Genomic DNA, 25237 nt, shown 5'->3' with positions numbered 1-25237 from the left:
AAATGGAGGCAGTCGAGAGTGTATTGAATGAGAAAAATTCTTTAGAGCCAACACATTACAAACCGGGATCCCCAGACGTTAGTTCACCAAACCATCAAGATGATAGGATACCATCAGAGGACATAGAAGGTGGGAATATCGAGCAGGCGGCTAAACCGGCTGAACAAGATAGCAATGAACATATAATTGATGAAAAATCACAGAAAAATGTGGATTACCTTGTAGAAAACGGGGAACTGAAATTAGAATTACCTGATACTCTGGAACACGAAGATTTTTCAAAACTGTTAGAGTTCGATGAGAAGAATGATGATGATTTATTCGCAACACACGAGATTTTGCAGCACGCAATCCAGGAAGCAAATTCTGAAAGTCATGATATTGAGCACCTAAATTCAGATTTAAGCCGTCAAATGAGTCTAAACGATGAGGATGACGATGATGAAAATAATGATGAGAATCCAGACAGTTCAAAATTGGGCGTTCATGAGGAAATAAGTCGACCCAAATTGAACGATTATAAAAGCCATACAGAAGGTCATAATGATCATGAGATGCACGTTAAGGAGGAGACTCTATCGCCTAAAAGGACTCTAACCGATATCGACCATCAGAAAAATCTCTCAGCACACGACGTTCTTACAAATGGAGATGCGGCCAAGAATAACGATGATGAAGACCAGTTCAACTTGAAGACGGAACCAGAGCCTACAGCTGCTCACATATTAGAAAGTGGTCGTTTTTCGCAGCCGAAACGTCATGACTCGCTAACGCCCGTGATGTTTCAACAACATGAGTTAATGTCCACTGCAATACAGGATAGTAACCGTCAAGTACCTAAAGAAGGTTCAAAACAGGAAAGCTTGTCACTCGCGGACGAACAACCTACGATTTCTGCTTATGCGAGATTGGACTTTCAAAGTTTTACCTTTTACGTGCAGACATTACATGTTATAATAGGAAGGCGATCAGAAAACGATTTTTCGCATAAGGTGGATGTAAATCTGGGACCATCAAAATCGATTTCCAGGCGACATGCTCAAATCTTCTACAATTTTGGAACCGGTAGATTTGAAGTATCAATAATAGGAAAGAACGGAGCATTTGTCGACGACATATTCGTCGAGCGAGGAAACACAGTACCACTCCGAAACAAGACTAAGGTTCAGATAGGGCAAGTTCCATTTCAATTCGTATTACCGGAGCAAGAAAATGCTGAACAGCCTCAAAAGAGTCCCGAAATACCCGAACCTAGCGAGGATCAAGAGCCGGTCTCTCCAGTCAAATCGGAAGAACAATCCGCAAGACCATCTGTACCGCCAGTCGAGAAGAAGCAACCTAAAAAACCTGCTCCAAAGAAGGAGAAAAAACCTACCAAGGTCCCGAAAAAGGTTTACACTTTAGATGAAATTCCCGAGGAGTACAGAACAAAACCCACCTGCTCATACTCTGCCCTACTCACAACATGCATACGAAAATACTCAAGCCCAAAAGGGATGTCATTATCAGAGATATATGCCGGGATCAGGGAACTTTTCCCATACTATAAATATTGCCCAGATGGCTGGCAAAGTTCGGTGCGTCATAACCTCTCGCTGAATAAATCCTTTCGAAAAGTTTCCAAGGAAGGAAAAGGATGGCTTTGGGGGCTTGATGAAGGCTATATCGCTGAGAGAGAGCGTTTAAAGAAGAAGCAGGCAGAGGTCGCTGCTGCAAAGGCTGCTGCTGCGCAGCAAAAGCTCGAGCAACAGCAACAACAAAGGGCCAAGAAAGCTACCACACCAGGCAGCAATGATATCGTTCATAGGACTGACACAATACCCAGATCTAATGACGGTAAACAGCAGAGCATTTCACAGACATTAGCGGCCAATAGAGCCGCAGATAAGAAGCCCAGTGCGGATGATTATCAGAGAACCATGAAGTATCTGCAAGAGCAACTAATGATTTTGACCAAAGACAGGAAGGGTCTCTCGAAGCAAGTCTTCGCCAGTATTTTAACTCAAGCTTTGGCAATGACTATCAATCAAGTATCACAAGCAGCTAAGAGTAAAGGGATAACAGGTAATCCACTCACTGCGCTGATGAACAAGAACCCACAGCATCTAAATCTAATTCTGGCGGCTGCCGTCAACGCTGCAACTTCTAAAGTAACAAATGGTAAAGTGAAACAATTGGTTGATATGTCATTAATTACAAAGCAAGCAATAAAACCGCCTCCTACTCTGCCAGTCAAGAGGCCTACTCCAAGTTACAACGGCTCTGGGAACGCGAATCTATCACACGCAAGACCTCCCGAAGGATCTTTCGACCCAACTTCACTTTCACGATTCTTTCAGCCGCGACAACCTAGGGTGGCTACGCCACCAACACCTAGTATACCTAGGAAAAGATCACTTGACAAGGATGATGAATCAAGTGGGTCTGAAGAGACCTCTAGCAGTGAAGATGATGATGATGAAGATGATGACGATAGTGATGATGATCAAGATTCCGATGACACAGATGACGACGAGAACGATGAGGTGGGGGATCACAAGGACAATGAAGAACAAAGCGAAGAGACAGCTGCTGAGGGGGTTTACGAATAGCGGTTCTTTGAATGGGAAATGACAAATGGGTGTAATTTTATTCTTTATAGAAACATGTACCTATATAATTAAAGAATTATAAGATGTGCGTGTGTCAATCGACCCTGTGGTTAACCGACCACATTGTTAAATGAACCTTCCTTCTCCTTAGTTTCCCAGAACAGTTCATTGATATCGTGATTACCATGGTATACCCAACCGTCCTCGGTCACGTGATACAGGTTAACCGAACCACCAGAGTAAGCATCTCTATGAGTCGCCGCCAAAATAGATCTCTTCCCCAGTTCCAGTGCTTCTTCTACACCTAGCTCCCATTTATAGTTGGCATCTAACACACCGTACGCAAACGTTTGACCTGAACCTACACAGAAAAGATCACCTTTCAGCCTTGTACCATCAGAATCGACATAATACACTGTTGGACCTTCTTTCTTGGTATAACCACAGATCATTGTACCCATCGAAAGTCCCGCACCCTTGTATTGGTACACTAGGTTACTTAGAATCTTTGAAGCTGCTGCAACCGAGATACGTTCCTTCTCTTTTAATTCGTGCAGCCTACACTGTGCACCTAGCCATGTTTCCCAATATTGACAGTCTGCAGCACCACCAGCCATTGTACCCAGCAAAAATGGATTGATCTCAATGACTTTTTTAACGGTTTGTGAAGCGATCCAGGATCCAGCGGTAGCTCTTGAGTCCACAGCGACTACAATCCCACCTTGAAATCTAAAAGCCAACGTTGTAGTACCATGAGCAATCTTAATCTTACAATCTGGATTCTTGGAATCATCAGTATGTGCTCTTAAAAATTCTTGGGGAGTAGAGATAGGTGGTAGCGCAATTGATGGAGCTAGTTTACGGAACTGTGATGAACCCGTTATAAAATCGTTTTCTAAATTTTCTTCCTTATCATATTGTAATTCTCTAACCAGTGCATTGGTCGAGCTGAATCTATCAGCAATTAGGTTCATCTTGAAGGGTCTGATCGACTCATTGGTATATCTATTACTAGTGTATATAGTTCGCCACCCTTCTTAACATTATTAGATGAAATATGAAAGTAAGGGTAACTAAATATCGAATGACTGTTTCTTCAGACCCAGACATTTGACGAAGTTCTGAGACGCTGTGGGTTTTTTCCAAATTTAACTTTTTAATTTTTTCGAAAAGTCACTGATAACTTTTCGTCCGGTCCCAGAATTTCACAGATGAGGCGACGCAAAATTCAAATTGAAATTTTAAGGAAATCACGCGCAATTCACGTGCCTCTCGGTTTTTCGATGTGGGAAGCTTGGTGAAAAAAAATTTCAATATACTAGTAATACTACTAACAAGAAGAGTTTATCAATTACTTTCAGGAGTTTGCTTCATTGTCTCACCAGGAAACCATACCCATATAGCCAAAGATGTCTGACAAAGCTCAAAACCCTATGCGTGATCTTTTGATCGAGAAATTGGTCCTAAACATTTCTGTCGGTGAATCCGGTGACAGATTGACCAGAGCTTCTAAGGTCTTAGAACAATTGTCTGGTCAAACTCCAGTCCACTCCAAGGCTAGATACACTGTTAGAACTTTCGGTATTAGAAGAAACGAAAAGATCGCTGTGCATGTTACCGTTAGAGGTCCAAAGGCCGAAGAAATCTTGGAAAGAGGTTTGAAGGTCAAGGAATACCAATTGAGAAACAAGAACTTCTCTGCTACTGGTAACTTCGGTTTCGGTATCCAGGAACACATTGACTTGGGTATCAAGTACGATCCATCTATTGGTATTTTCGGTATGGATTTCTACATTGTTGTTGGTAGACCAGGTAACAGAGTTGCAAGAAGAAAGAGATGTAAGGCTGTTGTCGGTAACTCTCACAAGACTTCCAAGGAAGATTCTATTGCTTGGTTTAAGCAAAGATACGATGCTGAAGTCTTGGACAAATAAGTTTTTAGTTAGTTGTATCTACTTATTATAATTAATCCAAGGAATCAAGTCTATTAATCAATGAGTCTTTCCATCTCTGCTCGAGATCACTGAATATGGGCTTTGTCTGTGTTTGCATGTTGGCTCTATACTGGTTTAAGGTTTGAATTTGATTCTCTTGATTTGTGATAATCTGCTGTAAGGACTCCTCGCTGGCATTGAGATAGTCGTTATTGATTGCCCATTGGTTTACCAGTGTCTGGGGCAACAGTTGCAATGTCAGTTCTTGGTGTCGCAGGTAACTATCGATCACGCATAGTGTTTCAGGGTTTGTATTGTCATTCACTGCGTATCTGGTGATATCAATTCTGGGTACTTGGTCTCGATACTCTTTCAGTGATATGTTGTCTAATGGGTTTTCACGTAGTTGGATCTTCAATTTCGCAGCTTCAGGGTGCAAGCCACTCTCAGGGCGCAGTTCTTTTTCAATCATATTCTCAACTTCATCTCTATACCTTTCGTTATTCGAATCGTCGTCAATAAATGGCAGATAATCCATCCTCGTAGGCATCAAATTATCATTCAACCTCTCTTGTTAGTTCATATCTATTATGTATTCTTGCCGAGTAAAGATTGCCGGGTAAAACGATGGTTAATAGTGAAAAACAGATGCCAACTACCAACTTCTTCCTAAAAACTCAATTGAAGCTCTAATAAGAGCATTGAACGTGGTTGGATGCTGGTCTTTAAGAGATTTGCCTCTAGTAATGGGGCTAGAGCCGCTCTGGATGAGTTTTTCACCTATCACACAACAAACGCAGCTTTAAAGCCATGGATTTATCGTCCCAAGAATGCTAATATTCTGCTTACGATGGATTTGAAAGATCCAACTACTGGAGCACCTTTGCAACCACGTAATCCCATGCCTCAGGTAGCACAAAAAGCTTTAAATGAGTACATTGCAACTTTGCAACCGGGATCAACAGATCTTCTCAATTGGTTGAAAAATTGGACCTCGGTGACAACTAGAAAAAAAGCTGTTTGGAAGTACCTTTCTGCATCTCATATTCAGACCATTTTGGTCAGTTCGTTTTTCCTATTGGGATCGTACTCAAAAGTAGTCGGACTACTTTATTCGAAGAAAAAGAATTTCCTTGAGGCCAAGAACGGGGACGCCTTCGATGTGGAGCATTTGTTCAACACCATTGTCATGTGCAGCTTGCATAGAAATGCCGCCAAGGGTCTGAATGACAAGGATATCGCAGCAAAAAAGCTCGAAACCGCATGGAGGCAGGTAACCAATACTGAGAATCATACCGGGTTGGCTAACGTGCTGATCGACACATACGTTAAACAACAAAGTTTGCCGAATCAACCGATGCTCAAGGGGCTCACAGAAACCGAAATAAAATTGCCAAAACTTCCTGAAACAGAAGACCAAGGCAAATTGAACTCGTACCTTTACGTGAACAAGCACAATTACTTGATTGCAAGAACTATTGAGGAGTTCAGCCATACTGTGGATCCAAAGATTACCAATTTCATCGCAGAGTACCAGACAATAAGTCAAAAACTCAATGAGAACGACCCCTACGACACTTACAAAGCTTCAATGACCAAGTTATTGGTAGAGAAACAACCCCAGTCCGAGGATCCTGAGAAGAGCGCCTAGTTTGAATGTACATAATCCTGTATATACCATGTTTTCTACTTGAACCCTCGAACTCTTCTATTACTTGTCGGATGGAGTAGAATCATAGCTTCCATTCGTTTCAAAAAAATCGTGTTGTAACGGACTGGTACCTCATATTCAGGGCGGGACTAGAGCTCCTAAAGGCCCCAGAATAGCGGCATATCGTCAAGTGTCAGCCTCTTAATCACTGACGCAGATTTGCAACCCGGCTTGTATTGTCGAAATTTGTTTGAAAAGTTGAAAATTAATCAGACCTCGATGACCATTAAGAGGTGATCTCCAAGGTCTGGCGTTCACGATATCCAATTGAATAGGCGACTATGAGTCAATCTGAGCAGGAACCCCCTAAGGAATTACCAGCACAGGATACGCCTGCTGCAGATGCTGCTTCCGCTGAGTCCGCTGAGCCAAATGGAGCTAAGAAATTGTCAAACAAGGAATTGAAAGAGTTGAAGAAACGTGAAAAGGCTGCTAAACGGTCTGCTAAGAAGCAGGAAAGTGGTATTACCATTGAGCAACAACAGCAACAGGCTCAGGCAAAAAGAGATAAGAAACAACAGCAGAGGGAACAACAGCTACAACAACAGAAAGAACATCAGAGGAAGCGTGAGGAGAAAAACTCACAATCCAAACAAAAAATGAAGAAGAGTACATTGTTTGGCCATTTGGAGACTACAGAAGAGAGAAGAGCCACAATACTCGCACTGACAAGTGCCATCAGTTCGTCAATGGCTTCAAGGATCACTGCAACGGGACTGATGCTACCTGCTGTGGCCAGTGCCTTGTCAGGTTCTCAAGTTCCTGCAAGTTCCTCATTATTTTCCCCCATTGCACGTTCCACCAGTATAGCGTCAGCATCTAATAGTAATTTGGCAGCATTATCATCAACGAACGGTCAGGCAGATAAAAGTGACATTACCAAGACGTTGGCAGCTGTCACTTTGGAGAGTGAAGAGTTTTCAGTGGTTCCAGGTATTGGATCTGTGATTCCAAAGGCCATTGAACACTCCTTTGACAGTCCTCAGATGGTTTCATCAGTCAAAGAACTGCTCTTGAACAAGGACTACATCCATCCAGCAATCGCTTTATTGACTTCCCGCATAGCTAATTACATGATTGTTGGATCTATTCCACGTTGCATAGCAATGCTAGAGGCATTCCAAATCGTGGTCAAGGACTATCAAACACCTGAAGGTACCACTCTTTCGCGTAATTTAACCAGTTACTTATCGCACCAGATTGATATCCTGAAGAAAGCCAGACCGCTGAGTGTGACTATGGGTAATGCTATCAGATGGCTGAAGCAGGAAATTTCCCTGATCGACCCCTCCACACCAGACAAGGATGCCAAGCAAGATCTTTACGAAAAGATAGCGCAGTTTGCGCATGAAAAAATCGAACTTGCTGATCAATTGATTATCGATAATGCATCTCATCACGTTGAAAACGGTTCCACCATCGTCACATATGGTTCTTCCAAAGTCTTGACCGATCTACTGCTGCACAACGCCGTGGATCTAGAGAAGAGTTTTAGGGTCATTGTTGTAGACTCTAGACCATTATTCGAAGGTAGAAAAATGGCCGATATTTTGAGAGGTCATGGTGTGAATGTCACATATGCGTTGATTACGAGTTTGGATGACATCCTGCGCATGTCAGTTGATTACGTCTTTCTTGGTGCTCACTCGATCTTATCAAATGGTTTCCTGTATTCCAGAGTTGGTACAGCTATGTTGGCAATGAGCGCAAAGAGACGTAATATCCCGGTATTGGTCTGTTGCGAGAGTTTGAAATTTTCGCAAAGAGTTCAGCTTGATAGTGTTACTTTCAATGAATTGGCGGATCCAGATGATCTAATCGCTATCGACTCCAAGAAGCTGGTCGATAGAGATAACGTCAGAGGCGCACTGTTGAAACAGTTCTCGAAAGAACGTCAAGAGGAGAAAAAGAAGAACTCGCAGGAGATCAAGGGGAATGGTAAGAACACACCTAACTCGCCATCTGCTGCTGCTACCAATTCCAACCCACAAGAGAAGACAGGGAAGAATATATTAGATGGATGGCAAGAGATCCCCAGCTTGAACATCGTCAATATCCTATACGATCTAACACCACCAGAGTACATTAAGAAGATCATTACGGAGTTTGGAGCTCTGCCACCATCATCAGTTCCTGTCATCTTAAGAGAATATAAAAGTTCAGCCTGAGCGGGGGCTGTCATCCTGCATTTTATGTACTTCAAACCACAATCACTAATCAATAGACCATTATTATTTACAAGTGTGCCTCTATATGTGTAGATCGCTATACTCTGTATCTCATCGATGAGTGGACTGGTGACCAAACACCTCTGACACTACTGTTCAAAGTCTCCACATTGTCGTTCTTCGTCCTTCTACGTAGAACCTCTCCACTGGAGTCCTTCAACAACTTCAGTTTGTTTTCAACGTTGTCGATGTTTAAATTTCTTACGCAGATGACCTTTTCACGACCATTGTTATACTGTCCTCTTATGATGGGATGTCCCGATTTTCTCAGGATCTCAAATTGTATGAATGGGTACTTTTTACTCAACAAATCTAGCCTCTTTGATGTTAGGAAATCTCTCATACCCTGGGAAGAACCACCCCAATTGCAGTACTGCAAAGTGATCTTTTTGCATGGGAAAATGAACGCACCAACACCGTTACGGGCAATAGACACCTGTTTGATCGCCTTGACTACCATCCTGGAATTTGATCACAAGTTAAAGCACTTTATATAGCTAGTTTCAGGTCAATTATCTCTTCACAATTCAATATTAGTTGAAAGCTTGAAATTCTTCGCGCTCCGTCCAGTATGATTGACTCCGCCAGTACTTAAGGAAGTTCTTCAAGGGTTAAATACGCTTGAGCCATTGTTACCAGTCTATCTAAAGATTTCATTGTAAACTTTCAGTCTATCTAAATCATTGAATACCATTAGCATGTCTTTATTGAAACCTACTACCCACCTTTTACTTTACTCTTTTGCGTATGTCGCTGTTAATCGAACCTCGAAAATGTAAGAATTATTACTAACCTTTGACCAGCTTTGGTGGTACCACTTTCTACTCGTATGTAGCTTCTCCCTTAGCTTTCAAAGCTCTTGGCAGAGAACATTTCGCAGCTTTGCAAAATAAGGTCTTCCCATACTTTTTTCAATTACAGTCCTTCTCGCCCGCTCTACTGGCCTTAACGGCACCATTTGCCCTCACTACCGGATCTATCGCAGCATTGGTTACCGCTTCTGTTGGTGGATTGACCAATTTGTGCTGGTTACTGCCATATACCCGCAGGATCAAGGAGGAGAGGAAAGCTCTTGCTGATAGGGTTAAAGGTGATGAGTTAGAGACCTTGGACGGTCCTCTGCGTAAGGAATTCGGGAAATACCACGGCTTGAGTTTGCTTTTCAATTTGGCCAACTGTTGTGGTATGTTGGCCTATGGTGTCTACATGTGCAGAGGTCTGGTCAGATACGTCCCTAAATAAACTCAACGACGGATCCCACTTTTATGAAATATTCGGTTTGTGTATATCTTATGTACAAAAAAATAGAAAAATGATAGCTGTTCAGTATGGGAATGTGCAGGATGAGGAATAACAATCGGAAGGTCGTGTCATGAAACGTTAATTTACTCGTCTATCTCGTTAGCCTCGGCCATGGCGGCGGTTTCGGCCTGTTGAGCCATAACTTGGTCCTTCGCTCCACTCAGAAAAGTCGAAATGTTTGCTGGTGGTAGAATTGCAATCATCATCACGATGTATTCGTAAACGGCCTCTGGGACACTTCTTTGATATATTCCGAGCAAATCGGCAGGGTTTGGATAAACGCTTAGAGCTTTGTAAAATTTGGAGGCAGATTCTAGTTCCTTACCTGGAGTCATAGATAAACGTTCACCGATTTCAACATTGGTCGTGAAAGTAGCTTCTCTTTGAGTTGGATCACTTGGGATAGGATCAGTGGCCAACTCTTGGGTCAAAAATTCACGTACGTTTTGCAATTTAACCTGTTTAGCCTCTTCTTGCTCCTTCTTCTCCAAAGCTTCTTGCTTCTTGATTTTGTGTCTCAATTGCTTTCTAAACTGTGGGTTGCTTCTTCTCTTGTAATCAAAGTAGACAGCATAGCCGGTCAGGGACAAAGCGGCTAGTACACCGGTGATAGTCAATGCACGACCAACAGGACTTGTTTGAGACATCTTTTTAGTGTAGTTAAGTCCAAATCACTCTCTAACAGCCTTCTCTTAGATTATATCAAAGTGTTGAAACCTTTAAAGGTCTTTAGATTTGGTCTAACTGGCAAGGAATGTGAGGAAAAATTTTCACATCACGTGAAAAGCTTGAACAATCGAAGCTCATCTCATCTCCTCTCATCAAGTAGTGAGAGATAGGTAGAAAGTAGCTATTCGAGCTGTTATCTGGAGTGTGCAATGGTTGCTAAGAGGAGAACGACGTTGAGGAATAAGGCGGCTGCCGCTGCGGTTGCTTCGAATGCCAACAATGAGGATGTGGAGAATATTGTAGTGGAAACTAGTCCGAGGCCGTTTCTGCATCAGCCTAGGGAATCTAAGAAGGACAAGCAGAATAATAAGCAGCAGAACTTTCTAAACAGAGTTTTGGCGAAAGCTACGGGACAAGATCAATTCGCTGGGATATCAAAGTCTGCTGTAAGGCGTCGAAAGAGGAAGCTGCGGGAGGATTTGAAGCCCAAGATGGGCGATCTTTTGACCTCGTTAGGGCAGGAGGATGATTTAAAAGAGCATGTGCAAGAGGAAATTGTTGATGAGAAAGTACAGGTCGAGGAACCAAGGAGAAATGTGACAAAGATTGTCTCGATTAAAAATCAGGACCATGCAGACCCAGGTTTTGTCAAAATACGGAAGAATGAACCCAATATAAGGAATCAAAAGGGTGCTAAGGTGCTGTCCATCAGGGAAACCACTAGAATGAATAATGTTCTGCATAACGCTAGCTTTCAACAAAATCCTTTTGGTGCATTGAGAGATGTGATAAAGATGCAACAAGACGGGAGTTAATAAAAAGGAAGGATCCTAACTTAAACATAATCTTATATATAGCTGTTGCGTCATTATTGTTCGCGGAGAAGAATATTTTCGAGCTTCTGTTTGAAAACTTCAGCTCCGAACTTTTCAATCTCTTTCTCTTCAACTTCCCGATTCAGGACACTTTGGTATTCTCTTTCTAACTCAGATTCTTCACCGTCAAACAAGTTTTCGTAGTCAGCCGCATCTAGATCCAAATCAACGAGGTCACCATCCTGTAGGCCCAATGTTTCTGTATTCGAAGGCATGACAAAGGAATTAAGTTGCTCCCATTTTTTCTCAAGTACCTTAGATGCATGGCGGTTGACTTTGAACTCTTCCTCTCTCCTCTTCTTGTCTAGCAGCTTTCTATAGGCCTTCCTTGCCACTTGTTTTTTCTCTATAACATTGTCCAGTTCCTTAAGTAGTTGCGGAACGTCCACCTTCGAATCCTGCAAAAGTTCGTCGAAATTAATCCTTTTATCGGCTGGTCCATATTTGCTCTGTTGTAGAAACTTGACCAGCTTGACTATCCAAGTAATGAATCCTTCAAAGATACCCTCTGTATCGTGGATGTAAACATCGTGAATGAATTCGAGAAAAGAATCCTGGTGTTTGGTCACCAGATCATTTATACTCTCGACTACGTTGAAGGCTGTCGAAGCGCCCATCTGACCATTTAAGGCAGAGTCAACCAGTTTGAGTAAGTCATTCATAAACTTTTCGAAATTTCTCAAAGCATTATCGACTCTAGCAACTCTGAATATCCGGACCATAGGTTCATACAATAACGTCATGATGGATTTTAGCAATTGGGACAGTTCAGGGTCCTGCCATAGTTTTTTCATAAGCTTCTTGTCCCTTTCCCGTATGTACAGAGTAAGGAGCTCCCGGATATACGAAAACAAGATACCATCGTCATTGAAATCAGCTTCCTTCAAGTCAGCAGGAGAGTTTTGTTTCAGTTTCCAAACCGCGTATGATTCAATCACTTCTCCCGCGGCTTCATGGGATATAACGCCCGATTCGGCATTACGCAGCAAGATGATCAGTGATATGGGCGTGGTAGTAGTCCTGGATTCTTCTTGTACACTTTCCATGTCCACATATTTTTTTTGCTCGTTATCAAATATGACTGCCTTCAAGCACTGTATGACTTCAGCTGACTTTTCTGACTTTTCCAACAGCCTCGCTTCAAGTTCATGAATCACCTTCTCTTGATTCCTTAGATCGTCAGACAGTACTGTGGAGAACATGGTTTGCAGCAGTGACTGGCTGCCGAACGGCTGGGCCATGAATAAATCTATCATAGCTTTCACCATTCCCATGGGGTTTGTCAGCCTTAAAATCTGTCCCATCACCGCATATGGCATCAGCCTATGTAGTTTCCTAATCTGGTTGTAAAATTCGTATCCGCTATCGTTGCCCAAGAACATCTGGTAAATCGTTGACGAGAGATAGATCTTACACCATTCAACAAAGCTTAATAGTAAAGGCGAGAGCTCACTCATTTTTGTTTTCACTTTCAGCTCCTGTATCAAACCAAGTAAATAGTTCTCATCCTTCAGCAGTGAAGTTTTGAATTCCTTCATCGATTCTTGTAGAGCCAAGGATTTTTCCAAAGCAAGCGTTTGAAATTTAACCTGATTCTCTAAATTCTTGACGTCTACCATGCTCCTTTGGGAAATATCATCACGTATTTCCATCTTGAAATCATTGTAGTCAATAGGAGAATCAGTAAGGAACGTCGAAAGAATGGAGCCAGCTGCAACTTCTTTATCTGCACACAACGTTCTTACGTACTGTCTCAAAGAAGTTCGCATCCTTTCACAGATGAGGACACCATCTTTAAACTCCTTTACATCCTGATACTCTTCCATATCCTCGGTGTCATCGTCGGCATCATCAACGCTTGTTGTCAGTTCGTCGGTGTCTACGTTACCACTGTCCGACACTGGCGTCTCTTCAGCAAAAGTGGGGATTATTTTATTTTTTGGTGTCGATGGAAATTCTGAGCTTGCTATAGCTGGAACAGTGTGCGTTGACTTGTGAGGCAAGTGAGTCACTTTCTTGCCGGGATATTCAGTTTTTAATGAGTGCGCTAGATGCTTGAAATCTGCGTAGCTCTTAGCCACGTAGAATGTCTCATCAGGCTTTGATTCTCTTGACACTTTCAGAATAAACAAATGAGGAACCTTGGAAGACTTTGTTGAGCTACCAGTGTCCATAATGTTCAGCTTTGAGAAGAGCGCTGAGGGTGAAGCAGCAGCGCTAAATGTGTCTTTCATCCATCTAGGAGACAATAGCGTGCTCTTTGGTGGTTCTACCACCTTTCTCTCAGGAAACAAGGCGACTTCAGGAACTACTGCGACGACATTTACATCCCAGCCGCCGATAAAGATTGGCTCATTTGTCACCAAAAATTGTAAATTTTCCCTCGTTGGCATCGTAAACTGCTCTACACCTGTTCGTTTCTTCGTCTCGTTGTTCTCTAGTATAAATTTGTCCTCATTGTAGTATTCCACTTCTTGAGATGTCCCTATACCGGAATTAAACAGGAGCAGTATGGCTTTATTCAATTTTGTCGAGATTCTCTTACGCTTGGTTGACTCCTCTCGACTATAACTGTCGCTAAATCCAACTTCCATGAAATGTTCGAAGAATACTTGAACCTTTTTTTGCCAAAAAGTCTCATCATAGGCCAAATCCTTGGCTAGCAGCGGAAATGGGATGATGAGTTCTCGTAAGACGTAGCTTAACAACGGGAAATCAGTCGCTGATACTTTTCTATCATTTGGCTCCTCCATAGAGCTTCTATTAGAGCTAGATTTCGAGCTTATCGCTTGTTTGAGAGCACGTCTCTTTGATGATGACTTTGCTTTAGGATCCTCACTGGTAAAGGGGTAGCCAAACTTCCTCAGACCGTATTGGTCATTCAGCGCAGCAAATTCCCGATTCAATTGGAACTTTAAAAGCTCTCTTTTGAGGTAATGCTCTTCCGTCGGATTTAACTTACTGGGCATTGTTTGCGCACGGTTCAGGGTATTCAATCTCTTAATATATGACTCGATAACAACACTTATCCTCAAGCAACTGTTCTGTCAACAGACGTTGCAATGAGAAAGCTTATTTGTTATAGGGGACTTGTTGATTTACTTTCGATGAGTTCTTTTCTGACGATGATTAAGCGCGCCTGCTTGAAATTCGGTGTTGAACAACGAATAAACTACAACCAAAAATAAGAGAATACTATAAGAACCATGTCAGCTGGACTTACTCAGCAAATCTTGAAAAAAGACTTTCATTACTATTTAGTTTGATTTCTTAAAGAGCGCAGGGAGATTTTCTTAACTTTTGAAAGTGTGTTTAACATGATAAATTTGCTTGATAATGAATCATACTCACTGTCCACAAGTCAATGTTTTACAAGGTAGTCGGTGGAAGCTGCTAAATGAATTTATCTAACCTCGGCGGCTGATTATTTTTTACAATTTTTTGTTCAAAATTTTTATGTTTATGCGCTTGAAAGTGCTTGTTAAACAAAACAACAATCGATACTATTTTTTGGTCATTTATTAGACAGTCGGCATTCTACGTAGCCAAGAGCTACACAGATTTCAATCTAGCGCACTCATTAAAAACTGAATATCCCGGCAAGAAAGTGACTCGGTTGGACGCTCAGGTTTAATTAGATTAAAGTAGAAAAACAGATGAAAAACGCAATGTTACCTCACTTTTATTACTCACTTAGTCTTCAATATCAAACTTATCGGATTATCTCGTCTCGTGTAGCAAGGCTGAAGCATTCACTTCAGCGTCATATGAAGAGCCCATGTCCCATATTTCAGGCCTGCTGTAACAGCCTCCTTTATCTCTTTCACGAGCCTCTAGACATAAGCTACATTGAATCATTAGCACAATTTCTTCATCAAATACATGGTTTCGTGGTCTAGTTGGTTATGGCATCTGCTTAACACGCAGAACGTCCCCAGTTCGATCCTGGGCGAAATCATTATTTTTTGGAATTTCAACAGTTTTTTAGCCGCCGCGACTGGGAGAATGTTAGCCTTACAAGCAGCCACTCGAAGAAATCTAAAGATAGTAGAAGATGAAATTCAATGAGCCATTGCGTAATTAAACTATGAGATGCTGTATTCACAATGATTCGATTTAGCATTGATCAGCGTTTATAATCTTTGTCTGTATAGCTAGTTTTTCTTATACGCCTTGACGTGTCGCTTTTTCTTTCAATTGTGCCATGCGAACTAAAATAAAGGAGAGCCATTGTTTAAACAAAGGAACTATAATTCAATACAAACAACTGATTTCAGTGGATTGGTGAGCTCGACGTATCGTGAGTAACTCATAGCAAATATAGGAACTGATCGCTCAGCGGGCTGTGTGCGATTAATACGCTTTCTTTAAGAGAAGAGAACTCGAAACCTATGCCATCGGTTGAACATAGATGAACCAGTCAATAGCGACACTGATCAAGCTCAAATTGTTCCATGGAGGTCATCCGCATAATGTGGATGTCGTGGACGAAGAGACTGGTGAAAAGAAGGAGAGAAAGCATAAAAGTAAGCATGGAAGACGCAATGTCTCCTCACCAGTACGTATGAGTCGTACCTCTCATGAATTACATAGATTAAATTCTATTGGTGAAGAAGTCAAAGCTACTCCTTCTTCAGGGGACTCTTCGGGAGAAGACATACAAGAGAATAAGCCTTCTCATGGTAAGAGGCAGAGTAAACTGCGATCGCTGAAGAATAAAATTACTCTATCTGATTTGACCTTCAAATCACCTTCGTCATCGCCTCAGAGACCTTTACCTACAGTGAGTGCCCGTACTACACAGGTACGAAGTGTTACTACTCCTTTGGAACTTCCATCGCATCCGAGCTCGAAGTCTTCACTTGATTATCAGAGAAATTCCCAAGAAGTGCGAACTGTCAATCGCCCGCCTTCCAATGCAGAGTCTGTAGGCTCTGTGCCTTCCGTCAAGGTTTTCAGTTCACAAGTAAAGAATGGTAATTTGAATTCTACCTCCACTGCATCTTCAGTTCGCTTTTCAAAGGCAAACAGTAGGTCTAATGTCACATTTCCTGTGAATCAGTTAAGCAAATCAGAAACGACAACATCATTTTGTCATGCAAGAAGCGGTTCCGTTGAAGTTAAAAGCACTAAGGTAAGATCAACACCCATCGGACGCAGAAGAAGTCGAACAGTAGATGCCTCTGATTACATTCAAACAGGCAAACAAAGCCCTCAAGCCGCATCGGGGAGCAATGACTTGATTTCATCAATCAGCACGCATCTGAGAAGATCTCGCAGTAATTCTCTCGCTAGCCGATCGCCGATAATGAGATCGCAGAACAGTTCACACCTCCAATTCTCAAGTATCACCGCAGCTCAAGGTACCGCATTACCAACACCTCCAAGATTGTCAGCAGGAAGCATTCCATTCCCGGTTCCACAGAATGCTGGTCAACCGCCCATCTCAAGAAGAAGTAGTTCTATCGCCAATGCCTTTAGCAGTCTAGTGAATCTACGATCTTCAAGTGCATCATCAATGAAGGGTACATCTAGTAAAACTATCACACCAAAATTTGATACAACTCTTAGGGACCTACCAACTCCTCCAGAACCATTACAAAGTGAATCAGAGAAGGAATTTTTAGTAAGATTAGCGCCATTTGGGAAATTCATCGCAGTTATTCTCTGTGAAAAGAATGATCCATTTAAACTCCAATGCATGAAATCTTACCTTACCAACTATTTTGATTTCGATTACGACCCACTAGATATCTCCATGCGTAAGCTATTGATGTTTCTTGAGTTACCGAAAGAAAGTCAACAGATAGATAGACTACTCACGATATTTGCGGCAGTATATTACGAATCACAAGAGGCAGTTGAAGAAATCTGTCCATGGACAAATGAAAATCAGGTTTATTTCGCATCGTTTTCATTACTGATGTTGCATACCGACTATTTCAATCATCACAACAGATACAAGATGACCAAGTCGGAATTTATAGAACTGGTTCACGATGATACTGAATCAGATGGGTATAAGATACCGAAACCTATCCTTGCGTATTACTACGATAATACGGTTGCTAAGGAATCGCCTAAATTTGATTTTAGCTCAGCTCACCAATCTTTGAGTACCTCTGACGCAAGCGTTCAGGACTCCACGCCCAGTACCCAGACATTGTCAGTATATTCACCCATAGACATCATACAAGCCTCTGAATCAATCTTGTATGACGATCACATTCCGGTTTCGACAGGTTTCCATGGTCGCGTTTCTTCAAACTCGTACTCTTCATATTTCCCACATATACCGACATCAACTTCGAGCAGTAGTGCGTCTGTCATACAGGATGACATTGATGTTTATTCCCATATCCTTGAGGATTCATTAGCAGAAATAGATATGACACCAGAGGTTGAGAAATTTTGGGACGATAATTGTCTCCTTCGCACTTTGACTCACGACAGGAACAAGTATAGCAAGTACTTCTCGATTCTGAAGGAAGTAAAAGGAGGTTACATAAAGGTTCACAAGAGTGATTTATCAAGAATCGCACTAACCAACTTCGAAATTTTAAACGAGACGGACGATGACTATAGGTACCTGAAGATTGTCCAAATGGGTGAGATTTACGAGTTAACGATTAACAAGAAATTTTCTATTGTTGGAGCAGTGAACAAAATATGCTGGAAAAGGGAGTACGCAATTCTCACTTCATGCGGTTTACTTGTATTTGACAACATGGACTGGATCAACCCTACACTTGTCAGCGATGTACAGTCAAATACTTCCAACTACATCATAGAATACAAGCCGGGCGCATCTATGATACCAGCATCTCCAATCAATTGCAATGGCCTATTTGCCATCCGGAAGGAGGAAGAGGTGACCAGGTCAGGATGCCATCAATTCCAAATATTAGACGAGGATGATAATCAACCTGACCTTGGGGGCACTGCTACCGATAACATTTTATATTTGCATGGGTCTCAAAAAGTCTTTGCCTGGAAGTGCGCCAACCAGTACGAACGGGAGAACTGGATCGATTCCATCAATCTAATGGCGGCTTTCGACAACTGCTTTTATGATCAAGGTTGCCTGCTGAACAGCATTGTAGCAATGAGAAAGGTATCAATGGAGGAAAGAACCATTAGATTGGAGACTGCAATGAAAGAGAAAGCTCGGAAACTTCGAGAGTTACAAGGATTGTTGCCATTTTACCGCCAGGCTATGCCGCTTTGCTCTAAGACGAGAAGCGAGTTGAGGGGTCATATCAAACAGCTGGCTGTGAAGATGGATTGGCTGGTTTATGAGATAAAACGCAATGAAGTTTATTTGGCTATTATCCAGAAGGTGAAGGAACATTTTAAAAGGTTCTTGAGTCAGCGGTCTGAGGACGATAAGCTGGTGTCAAGAAACATCACAAGCCCGATTAACGAGAGTTTTATCTTCAACGAAGAGTTATATCCTGCATACTTAGCGGAAGACAGTTTTGCATCCAAAGAAAGCCTAACGCTCGACAACACTAAATTCTTCTCTAAAGAATACGGCCAAATCTCGGATCAATACGCTTAAGTCGAAATGTCAACCGTTTTATTATACAGCTTCTATAGCAACCTCATCATTGCATTTTAAAACAAAAGTTTTTAGTCAATTACTTGTAGCCCACGGATTTCTTCTCAAAATGCTTATCAGTTTTATTACTACCAACATTTATAATTCTGGGACAACCATCGCGATTCTTTTCTAAGCGACAACACTCCCAGCAATAGAAAGCTTCCGACACACCTATTGATCCACATATTATACAACTAGTCCCACTTTTTCCAAACGAACATTGCTCACATATTCTTACTTTTCTCTTCTGTCTTTCATATGAATCACATATGGGGCATTTGCCATCACATTTGTCGCACAGAAGACCTATATGGGTCCCTGGCTGTTTCATGCACATTACCAGATCCAACTGGTGACGAGACATTGGTAGTTACTCTTGTGATCTTTTACCATCTAGTAGTTTCTGAATAAAAAATGCGTAGATCAAGCGTATCTCATGAAGACCTTGAGGTCCTCGGAGTAAAAAAGACAAAGAAGGAGGCAAATACTATTGTAAGCAAGTGATGTCAGAGTCGCCTCAATTTATGTGTGCCATCTGCTTAGAAGAGGGACACGAAGAGTTTGGAGAACTTCATCCATGCAGACACAAGTTCCACAAAGAATGCATCAGGCGATGGCATACTGGTGCTATCGATCTGAAGTGCCCGACCTGTAGGATAGAATCCGATTCCTTGTCATATAATTTCGCTGGTCGACATGATATTGACCTTAAAACGGGTTTCAAGATAAAGACAGTTATTGATTATCAGAATACAAGGCCTCCCAATGATGAGGTTAGACGTTGATAAGGCATCAACAGTGTAGATCACTATAAGGCAAAAGTTGGCTGCTTAAAATAAGGATTTCTACCTACTACTAATCAGCCAAACAGATTTGGCATTAAGATATGCATACGTACAATGGGTCGCACAACTCCTGAAAAACTGTTCATTAGTTGTGTCCTCTTTTCCTTGCGGGACCCTTTGGCCTGTTAAATTTGGTCTCCGTGGCAGATTTTGATCTGGCTTCCTCCTGGGCCTGCTCTTCAGCACTCGCGCAAGAAATCAACGAATGCTCCAACTCGATTGGTTCACCAATCTCGACTATCCTAGCAAATTTTAAATCGTGCTCATCCTGCAAACGTGAAACAAAGCCTGAACGATTGGAAGCGTACACCATACGCTCTTTTACCTTACTACCCGAAGGGCAACTGTAAATGAAGTAATATAGGTCCCCATTTCTGTAAACAACGTAACTAGGATGTTCACTAGTGATCTTAAGATCCTTTGGTGAAGTTATATTGTCTTTAGATTCCACTTGAATCTGCTCACTATCCATATCTATTTTGAAAGTGAGCACATTGAAACTCTTCAAAAGTTCTTCAATTGAAGATTCGCCAGACGCTAATTGGAAAGATAGTGATTTTGATGATCCATTTGTTTGAGACACAAGTTTCCTGCCACCAGGGTAGAAAGTAGATGCCTTTAACCGTTGTTGTTGTTGTGATATTTGAATATCAGTTCTCTCAGATTCAGTCAATGCTGAATCATCCTGAGCGTCCTTTTTATTACCCAAATCGAGCAATTGCTCTGCATCAGTCAAATGAGCTTGTTTACCAATGGAATTGGAACCTATCTGTCTAATGAGAGTATTTTTCGTCGAGGCATAAAGCATCTTCCCCCTAACGGGCGATGAATCTGGCACATACGAGGCAAAATAGTACTGACTTTTGTCATCGAGCAACCCTTTAACAAAGAGGTATAGGGGAACTGAACCTAGGTCATTAGCAGCCTCCTTCAATGACTCGTATTTTTTATCCAGGTGGACCGCAGTTGAGTCATCGGATATCTTGGCAGTTATAACGACAATTCCTCCAGTCTTGACGTCACTTAACGAGTCCAATAAATTTTGATCTGCAATAATACCAGACTGATTCGACATCGTTTCAATAGTTGATCTTTCGATAGTAAACACCCCTGAAAGCGATTGAATTTGATTTGATTGAAATTGTATTCCTAACACCTGACAAAATTAAAAATAAATACATAGTCTTTTTAAAAGAACTGAACTGAATGAATTGAAAGTCAATGATGAATAAATAAGAGCAGAATGACTTGAATGACTGATAGCATTATAACATGAATTCTCCGATTCCAATACCCGTGGAAACCATCTCCCTGACGCCACTTTTCCTTCTAATGGCGTTCTTTAAGAGCTTCCTACCTTTACCTTTGCGACTCTTGCCGACTTTAACCTTTGAAAATGGAGCTGAGGAGTTTTTAGAGACAGTGTAATTGTCCTCCTGTGTTCTGAGCCTCAAATTGCCCGTTGAATCCCTGTAACACAATAATTTAATCTTGTAATCCTCATCCCATTGAAGAGGACCTGCCGTTGGAGTACCAAGATCCGCACTGATAAACTCGTCTAGTGAAGTGTTGGGGGATTCTTCCACACAGGCGGATTCAGCAGGTAATTCCAACTGCGAAGATGTGAATATCGCTTCCTGATTTGTGGTACCCACTTCTTTCCAAAAATCATTGTTACCAGTGTTCTCGACAAGATCCCTCAGAGCATACGCAGAAACACTGTTTCTACGAGAATCCACAAGATGTTTCTCCTCAGCAATACTATGATGGTGAAATCTTCTAGGATACATGGCTCCAAAGTATATGGGACTCAATAGACCATGATCATATTCATCCTCTTCTTCTTCTTCATCAACAGCACCTGTCCCAATCGGAGAAAACAACAGATCCGCACTATCGACACTCTCCTCATCAGAGCTAACTTGAGTACGCTGAGATTTAGACAGTGGAGTGATATCTTCCTTGGTAATAACGCCATTCAACAGCTGAAATTGTTTTGTAATACCACTCGAGGGCATTGAAGGACTTTTCTTAGAACCACGAGATTGTTTCTTGATACCCATTGTGCCGGACATCAGATATATTACACTCTCAACAATGAGAGAGTTCAGATAAAACATCTCTTCACCGATGCTTGGCTATATAATACCATCCTTTAGTGCCTGCAACATCCAATAGAAGTAGAAAAAAAAAAAAACGGAAGAAAAAGGAAAGTTGGCGATGAGCTTCAAAAAAGAAGAAACTTTTTTGACAAACTTCCTAATAAGGAAGGAGCGCCCCGCTTCGCTTCGAGAAAGCCAAGACGAGGGGCCCGCGTCGTGACGAAAAATGCTTCTCAAGGGAATCGAACTCGCGAATGGAAGTTGAAAAAGTTACCCTAGGTTCCTGAGCCCTAATTTTCTTTAACGCAGAAAATTTTTTCTTCCCTCTATATAAGAACCTTTTCAATCTCTCAACCATTACTTCCGACTTTGACTGAAGATACTTCATCAAATCAAGGCCATTGCCTTTACTGCATATAACCAGTTGGTTGTATCAGAAAAGATTGCTTCATTTTTTTTTTATAGAGCCTATTCTCTTCACTCCGGTGATTATACATTTTCCAATACCAATTGTTCCGACTGAATAGTTTTACTGCATGTCGACAACCTTTTATATCGTTAAGTTTCAGCCTTGTATGAGGTTTGAAGAGGAGAAACTAAAAAAAAAAATTGAAGAGTCTTTTCTGTTCCATTGTTAACTTTTTATGATGACTCCATTGTCGACCGGGCGGACATATTAAGTATTGACGATGAAGTAGTCTTTGCACTATACCTCTCTTTGTGTACAAATTAAAGGCGAGGTAGCATTGACAATATTGCTTTATCGTCGAGAAGTGATGAATGGTCACAAGATAGCTGATCTTTATTGTTAACAGGATGCAGTAGAAGTAAAAAGTGGTATATCATTAGTAAATGAATGCCAAATTTCTTATTACAATGATGAGCTCCTATTCACACTGTGTGAGACTTGTTTCATTACACGTCAATGATCACAAAACCACGAAAAACTGATTTAATGACTCTGAGATCTTGTAATTGTACTTATATATCTTGATTAGTCGCTATTAGTGACCCATCTTAATAGTTGTAGTTACCCAGCTACACAAAGCTGTTAGACACTTAAGGGCAGATGATTGAACTGTGCAAGGGAGAGTTATGTTTGCTTAAACAGGAGTCATGATCAGCTTTAAGTTGTTCTTGGTCATATATTTGACTGGTGGTATCACTTTCTTACCAGTTGTTTTATGTACTTATTGGTTTTTGAAGCAGAAATATGACGAACTTAATGAGAAGTATGAAGAGCAAAGGGAGGCAGATCGTCTGTTATTCAGCGGTATAGATCCCGATTTTAAAGCTGGAGAGTTTGAGGAACTGCATGGAGTGAACGTGATTAGAGAAGGCTGGATTAGTGTTACAAGGAAATATTATCATCATCATACAGAACTCAATAATGAAGATAGTGAAGATGTTAGTGAAATCCCACAAAGATCACAGTTGAAGAAGAAACACAGATTCTACGCCATCTTGCGACATGGCAATCTCTTCCTTTATAGGGATAGTTTACCTAGGAGCAATCTCGTTCATGCTATTCCTTTGCAAGATAGTTTCGTTACACTATGGCCTCGTAATCCTGTCGCTGAACTTCCAGATAGTTCTCTTTTTACCAAGAAGACGTGTATTTCTATACTGCGGAAAGGTGTGACTTCCATAAATCAGGATAAATTGCAGTTCCGAGCAGATGAAGAAATCAAAGATGATTCTCAGGCTACAAACCAATTCTTCCTATACATTGATAATAATATTGATAAGGAGGATTGGTATTTTAGTTTGATTAATGTTGCAAAGAATGATTTATCCAAAGATGAAAGGACTTTTGGCTTGATCGATCCCAATATTACGGCAAGGACTGCTCATTTAAAGACTACGGATGCATTGTACCTGATTCAGACGATAAACTCTACAGAGAACCAACTAACGACAAAGTGGATAAATGCTGTGATTGGAAGATTATTTTTGGCTGTGCAAAGGACTGACGCTCTTAAGGATTATCTTTACACCAGACTTTATGAGAAATTGGCCAAGATCGACAAACCAGATTTTTTTGGAGACCTGATCGTTGAGGAAGTCGATGTTGGCAATAGTGCTCCTCTGATAACTAATCCCAAATTGTTGGATCTTGCTCCAGATGGTTTATTACGAGTTTCAGTTGACTTTAAATATATAGGTGACCTTTCGGTGATCGTCTCTACAAAAGCTACTATCAATTTGGGTTCGCATTTCAGGCAAAGAGAAGTGCCCATGCAATTATCCATCAAATTGAAGGAATTATCAGGACCACTAATCGTTCTACTGAAACCACCACCATCCAACAGATTCTGGTATACTTTTGAATCTGAACCTGTATTGTCACTTGAAATTGAGCCAGTCGTAAGTTCAAGCAAATTGTCTTACACTATGATTACAAACGCTATCAAGAGTAAGTTTGCCGAAGCAATAAAGGACTCCCTCGTATTACCTAATTGGGATGACATGGTCTTCTTCAACACTGATTCAGAGATTTACAGAGGTGGTATTTGGGAGAAATATGATAAAAATGTCGAGCATCCAATTCAAGACCATAAAGAGGCCATTTTGAAAGAAATGTCCTCACTCTCGAAGAAAAACGAAATACTTGACCAACCCTCTGGAGGGCAAACAAAGAAGAAAGATGAACAAGAGGATGAACTAGTGAACGGGAGTGATGAAGAATCACAAAGCAAGTCGCAGGATCCTACTTTGAAACGTCGTACTTTGCAGAAAGTTGGAAATTTGAAGAGAGTTCTACAACATAAAAGTGGAGATAATCTGCCAGATGAACACTCTTCAAATGAAGGTCCAACCGATTCGCCCGTAGCACAAACTGATGGCGCCGAATCAGACGGTTCTGCTGACTCTAATAAAATATTCAAGAATTCTATCAAGAAATTGGGGAAATGGTATAAGGAAGCAGTTAGTCCAAATACGGAAGATGCCAGTCCCCAGGAACACTCCAGTTCAAATAGCTCAAATCCTCAAAGTCCAGAAATGATCTCTAACAGAAGAAAATCTTTACCAAGAAGACCTCCACCTTCTGGCATACCCTCGGCGGCAGCTTACGAATCCTACCCAACATCACCAACATCTAACACCGCAGAGATGTTTGCAAACCAAAAAAAATCAATATCTTCAAATGAGTCAAGTGAGAAGAACTTTAGTTCCACCTTACCTCCGAACTATCATCAAGTACACAACAGGGCGTTTGTGAAGGTTAGGTCCAACGAGTTTGATGACGTGAGCTATGACGAAGAGTTGAGAGAGCGGCAACTTCAAAAGAGCAACGGCCATGGCACTTCTCACATGAAGTAGCTTCGAGCTGGCTAAAAATTCACGTAAAAACTAAGAGCATGCACTTTTTGTGA

At 41.4% G+C, this 25237-nt stretch overlaps 17 protein-coding genes and 1 non-coding gene across 18 annotated transcripts; 10 read left to right on the top strand and 8 right to left on the bottom strand.

Moving 5' to 3' along the window:
• Positions 1-2: 2 nt before the first annotated feature.
• On the top strand, positions 3-2591 carry FHL1 (Fhl1p; the record flags this gene model as incomplete). Its single annotated transcript, XM_003680607.1, has 1 exon — positions 3-2591. One exon carries the CDS (start codon positions 3-5, stop codon positions 2589-2591), a length of 2589 nt encoding a protein of 862 aa, XP_003680655.1.
• A 110-nt stretch (positions 2592-2701) lies between these two features.
• Positions 2702-3565, bottom strand: PRE2 (proteasome core particle subunit beta 5; the record flags this gene model as incomplete). Its single annotated transcript, XM_003680606.1, has 1 exon — positions 2702-3565. One exon carries the CDS (start codon positions 3563-3565, stop codon positions 2702-2704), a length of 864 nt encoding a protein of 287 aa, XP_003680654.1.
• Positions 3566-4000: 435 nt separating this feature from the next.
• Positions 4001-4525, top strand: RPL11A (60S ribosomal protein uL5; the record flags this gene model as incomplete). Its single annotated transcript, XM_003680605.1, has 1 exon — positions 4001-4525. The coding sequence occupies one exon, from the start codon at positions 4001-4003 to the stop codon at positions 4523-4525; it is 525 nt and encodes a 174-aa protein (XP_003680653.1).
• A 31-nt stretch (positions 4526-4556) lies between these two features.
• Positions 4557-5075, bottom strand: SNT309 (Snt309p; the record flags this gene model as incomplete). The annotated part of the gene is made up of 1 exon (XM_003680604.1): positions 4557-5075. The coding sequence occupies one exon, from the start codon at positions 5073-5075 to the stop codon at positions 4557-4559; it is 519 nt and encodes a 172-aa protein (XP_003680652.1).
• Positions 5076-5240: 165 nt separating this feature from the next.
• On the top strand, positions 5241-6176 carry MRP13 (mitochondrial 37S ribosomal protein mS44 MRP13; the record flags this gene model as incomplete). Its single annotated transcript, XM_003680603.1, has 1 exon — positions 5241-6176. One exon carries the CDS (start codon positions 5241-5243, stop codon positions 6174-6176), a length of 936 nt encoding a protein of 311 aa, XP_003680651.1.
• Positions 6177-6517: 341 nt separating this feature from the next.
• On the top strand, positions 6518-8404 carry GCD2 (translation initiation factor eIF2B subunit delta; the record flags this gene model as incomplete). The annotated part of the gene is made up of 1 exon (XM_003680602.1): positions 6518-8404. One exon carries the CDS (start codon positions 6518-6520, stop codon positions 8402-8404), a length of 1887 nt encoding a protein of 628 aa, XP_003680650.1.
• A 97-nt stretch (positions 8405-8501) lies between these two features.
• On the bottom strand, positions 8502-8924 carry MRPL51 (mitochondrial 54S ribosomal protein mL43; the record flags this gene model as incomplete). The annotated part of the gene is made up of 1 exon (XM_003680601.1): positions 8502-8924. The coding sequence occupies one exon, from the start codon at positions 8922-8924 to the stop codon at positions 8502-8504; it is 423 nt and encodes a 140-aa protein (XP_003680649.1).
• A 238-nt stretch (positions 8925-9162) lies between these two features.
• TMH18 (Tmh18p) lies at positions 9163-9706 on the top strand (the record flags this gene model as incomplete). The annotated part of the gene is made up of 2 exons (XM_003680600.1): positions 9163-9209; positions 9268-9706. The coding sequence occupies 2 exons, from the start codon at positions 9163-9165 to the stop codon at positions 9704-9706; spliced, it is 486 nt and encodes a 161-aa protein (XP_003680648.1).
• Positions 9707-9849: 143 nt separating this feature from the next.
• On the bottom strand, positions 9850-10413 carry TOM20 (TOM complex receptor protein TOM20; the record flags this gene model as incomplete). The annotated part of the gene is made up of 1 exon (XM_003680599.1): positions 9850-10413. One exon carries the CDS (start codon positions 10411-10413, stop codon positions 9850-9852), a length of 564 nt encoding a protein of 187 aa, XP_003680647.1.
• A 231-nt stretch (positions 10414-10644) lies between these two features.
• SLX9 (Slx9p) lies at positions 10645-11250 on the top strand (the record flags this gene model as incomplete). Its single annotated transcript, XM_003680598.1, has 1 exon — positions 10645-11250. The coding sequence occupies one exon, from the start codon at positions 10645-10647 to the stop codon at positions 11248-11250; it is 606 nt and encodes a 201-aa protein (XP_003680646.1).
• Positions 11251-11303: 53 nt separating this feature from the next.
• Positions 11304-14279, bottom strand: LEC1 (Lec1p; the record flags this gene model as incomplete). The annotated part of the gene is made up of 1 exon (XM_003680597.1): positions 11304-14279. The coding sequence occupies one exon, from the start codon at positions 14277-14279 to the stop codon at positions 11304-11306; it is 2976 nt and encodes a 991-aa protein (XP_003680645.1).
• A 915-nt stretch (positions 14280-15194) lies between these two features.
• TDEL0Ctrna9V lies at positions 15195-15268 on the top strand. Its single transcript has one exon. It is a non-coding gene; the product is annotated as a tRNA-Val (tRNA).
• Positions 15269-15721: 453 nt separating this feature from the next.
• Positions 15722-18871, top strand: SYT1 (Arf family guanine nucleotide exchange factor SYT1; the record flags this gene model as incomplete). The annotated part of the gene is made up of 1 exon (XM_003680596.1): positions 15722-18871. The coding sequence occupies one exon, from the start codon at positions 15722-15724 to the stop codon at positions 18869-18871; it is 3150 nt and encodes a 1049-aa protein (XP_003680644.1).
• Positions 18872-18950: 79 nt separating this feature from the next.
• Positions 18951-19277, bottom strand: RDS3 (U2 snRNP complex subunit RDS3; the record flags this gene model as incomplete). The annotated part of the gene is made up of 1 exon (XM_003680595.1): positions 18951-19277. The coding sequence occupies one exon, from the start codon at positions 19275-19277 to the stop codon at positions 18951-18953; it is 327 nt and encodes a 108-aa protein (XP_003680643.1).
• Positions 19278-19416: 139 nt separating this feature from the next.
• Positions 19417-19698, top strand: ASR1 (ubiquitin-protein ligase ASR1; the record flags this gene model as incomplete). The annotated part of the gene is made up of 1 exon (XM_003680594.1): positions 19417-19698. The coding sequence occupies one exon, from the start codon at positions 19417-19419 to the stop codon at positions 19696-19698; it is 282 nt and encodes a 93-aa protein (XP_003680642.1).
• Positions 19699-19843: 145 nt separating this feature from the next.
• On the bottom strand, positions 19844-20833 carry TWF1 (twinfilin TWF1; the record flags this gene model as incomplete). The annotated part of the gene is made up of 1 exon (XM_003680593.1): positions 19844-20833. One exon carries the CDS (start codon positions 20831-20833, stop codon positions 19844-19846), a length of 990 nt encoding a protein of 329 aa, XP_003680641.1.
• Positions 20834-21023: 190 nt separating this feature from the next.
• On the bottom strand, positions 21024-21878 carry TDEL0C05400 (uncharacterized protein; the record flags this gene model as incomplete). The annotated part of the gene is made up of 1 exon (XM_003680592.1): positions 21024-21878. The coding sequence occupies one exon, from the start codon at positions 21876-21878 to the stop codon at positions 21024-21026; it is 855 nt and encodes a 284-aa protein (XP_003680640.1).
• A 1098-nt stretch (positions 21879-22976) lies between these two features.
• NVJ2 (Nvj2p) lies at positions 22977-25184 on the top strand (the record flags this gene model as incomplete). The annotated part of the gene is made up of 1 exon (XM_003680591.1): positions 22977-25184. One exon carries the CDS (start codon positions 22977-22979, stop codon positions 25182-25184), a length of 2208 nt encoding a protein of 735 aa, XP_003680639.1.
• Positions 25185-25237: the final 53 nt, after the last annotated feature.

This window comes from Torulaspora delbrueckii, chromosome 3 (assembly GCF_000243375.1).
Source record: "Torulaspora delbrueckii CBS 1146 chromosome 3, complete genome".
NCBI lineage: Eukaryota > Fungi > Ascomycota > Saccharomycetes > Saccharomycetales > Saccharomycetaceae > Torulaspora > Torulaspora delbrueckii.
Note: the sequence above shows the minus strand (reverse complement) of the source record. Positions and strands in the feature narration are given on the sequence as shown.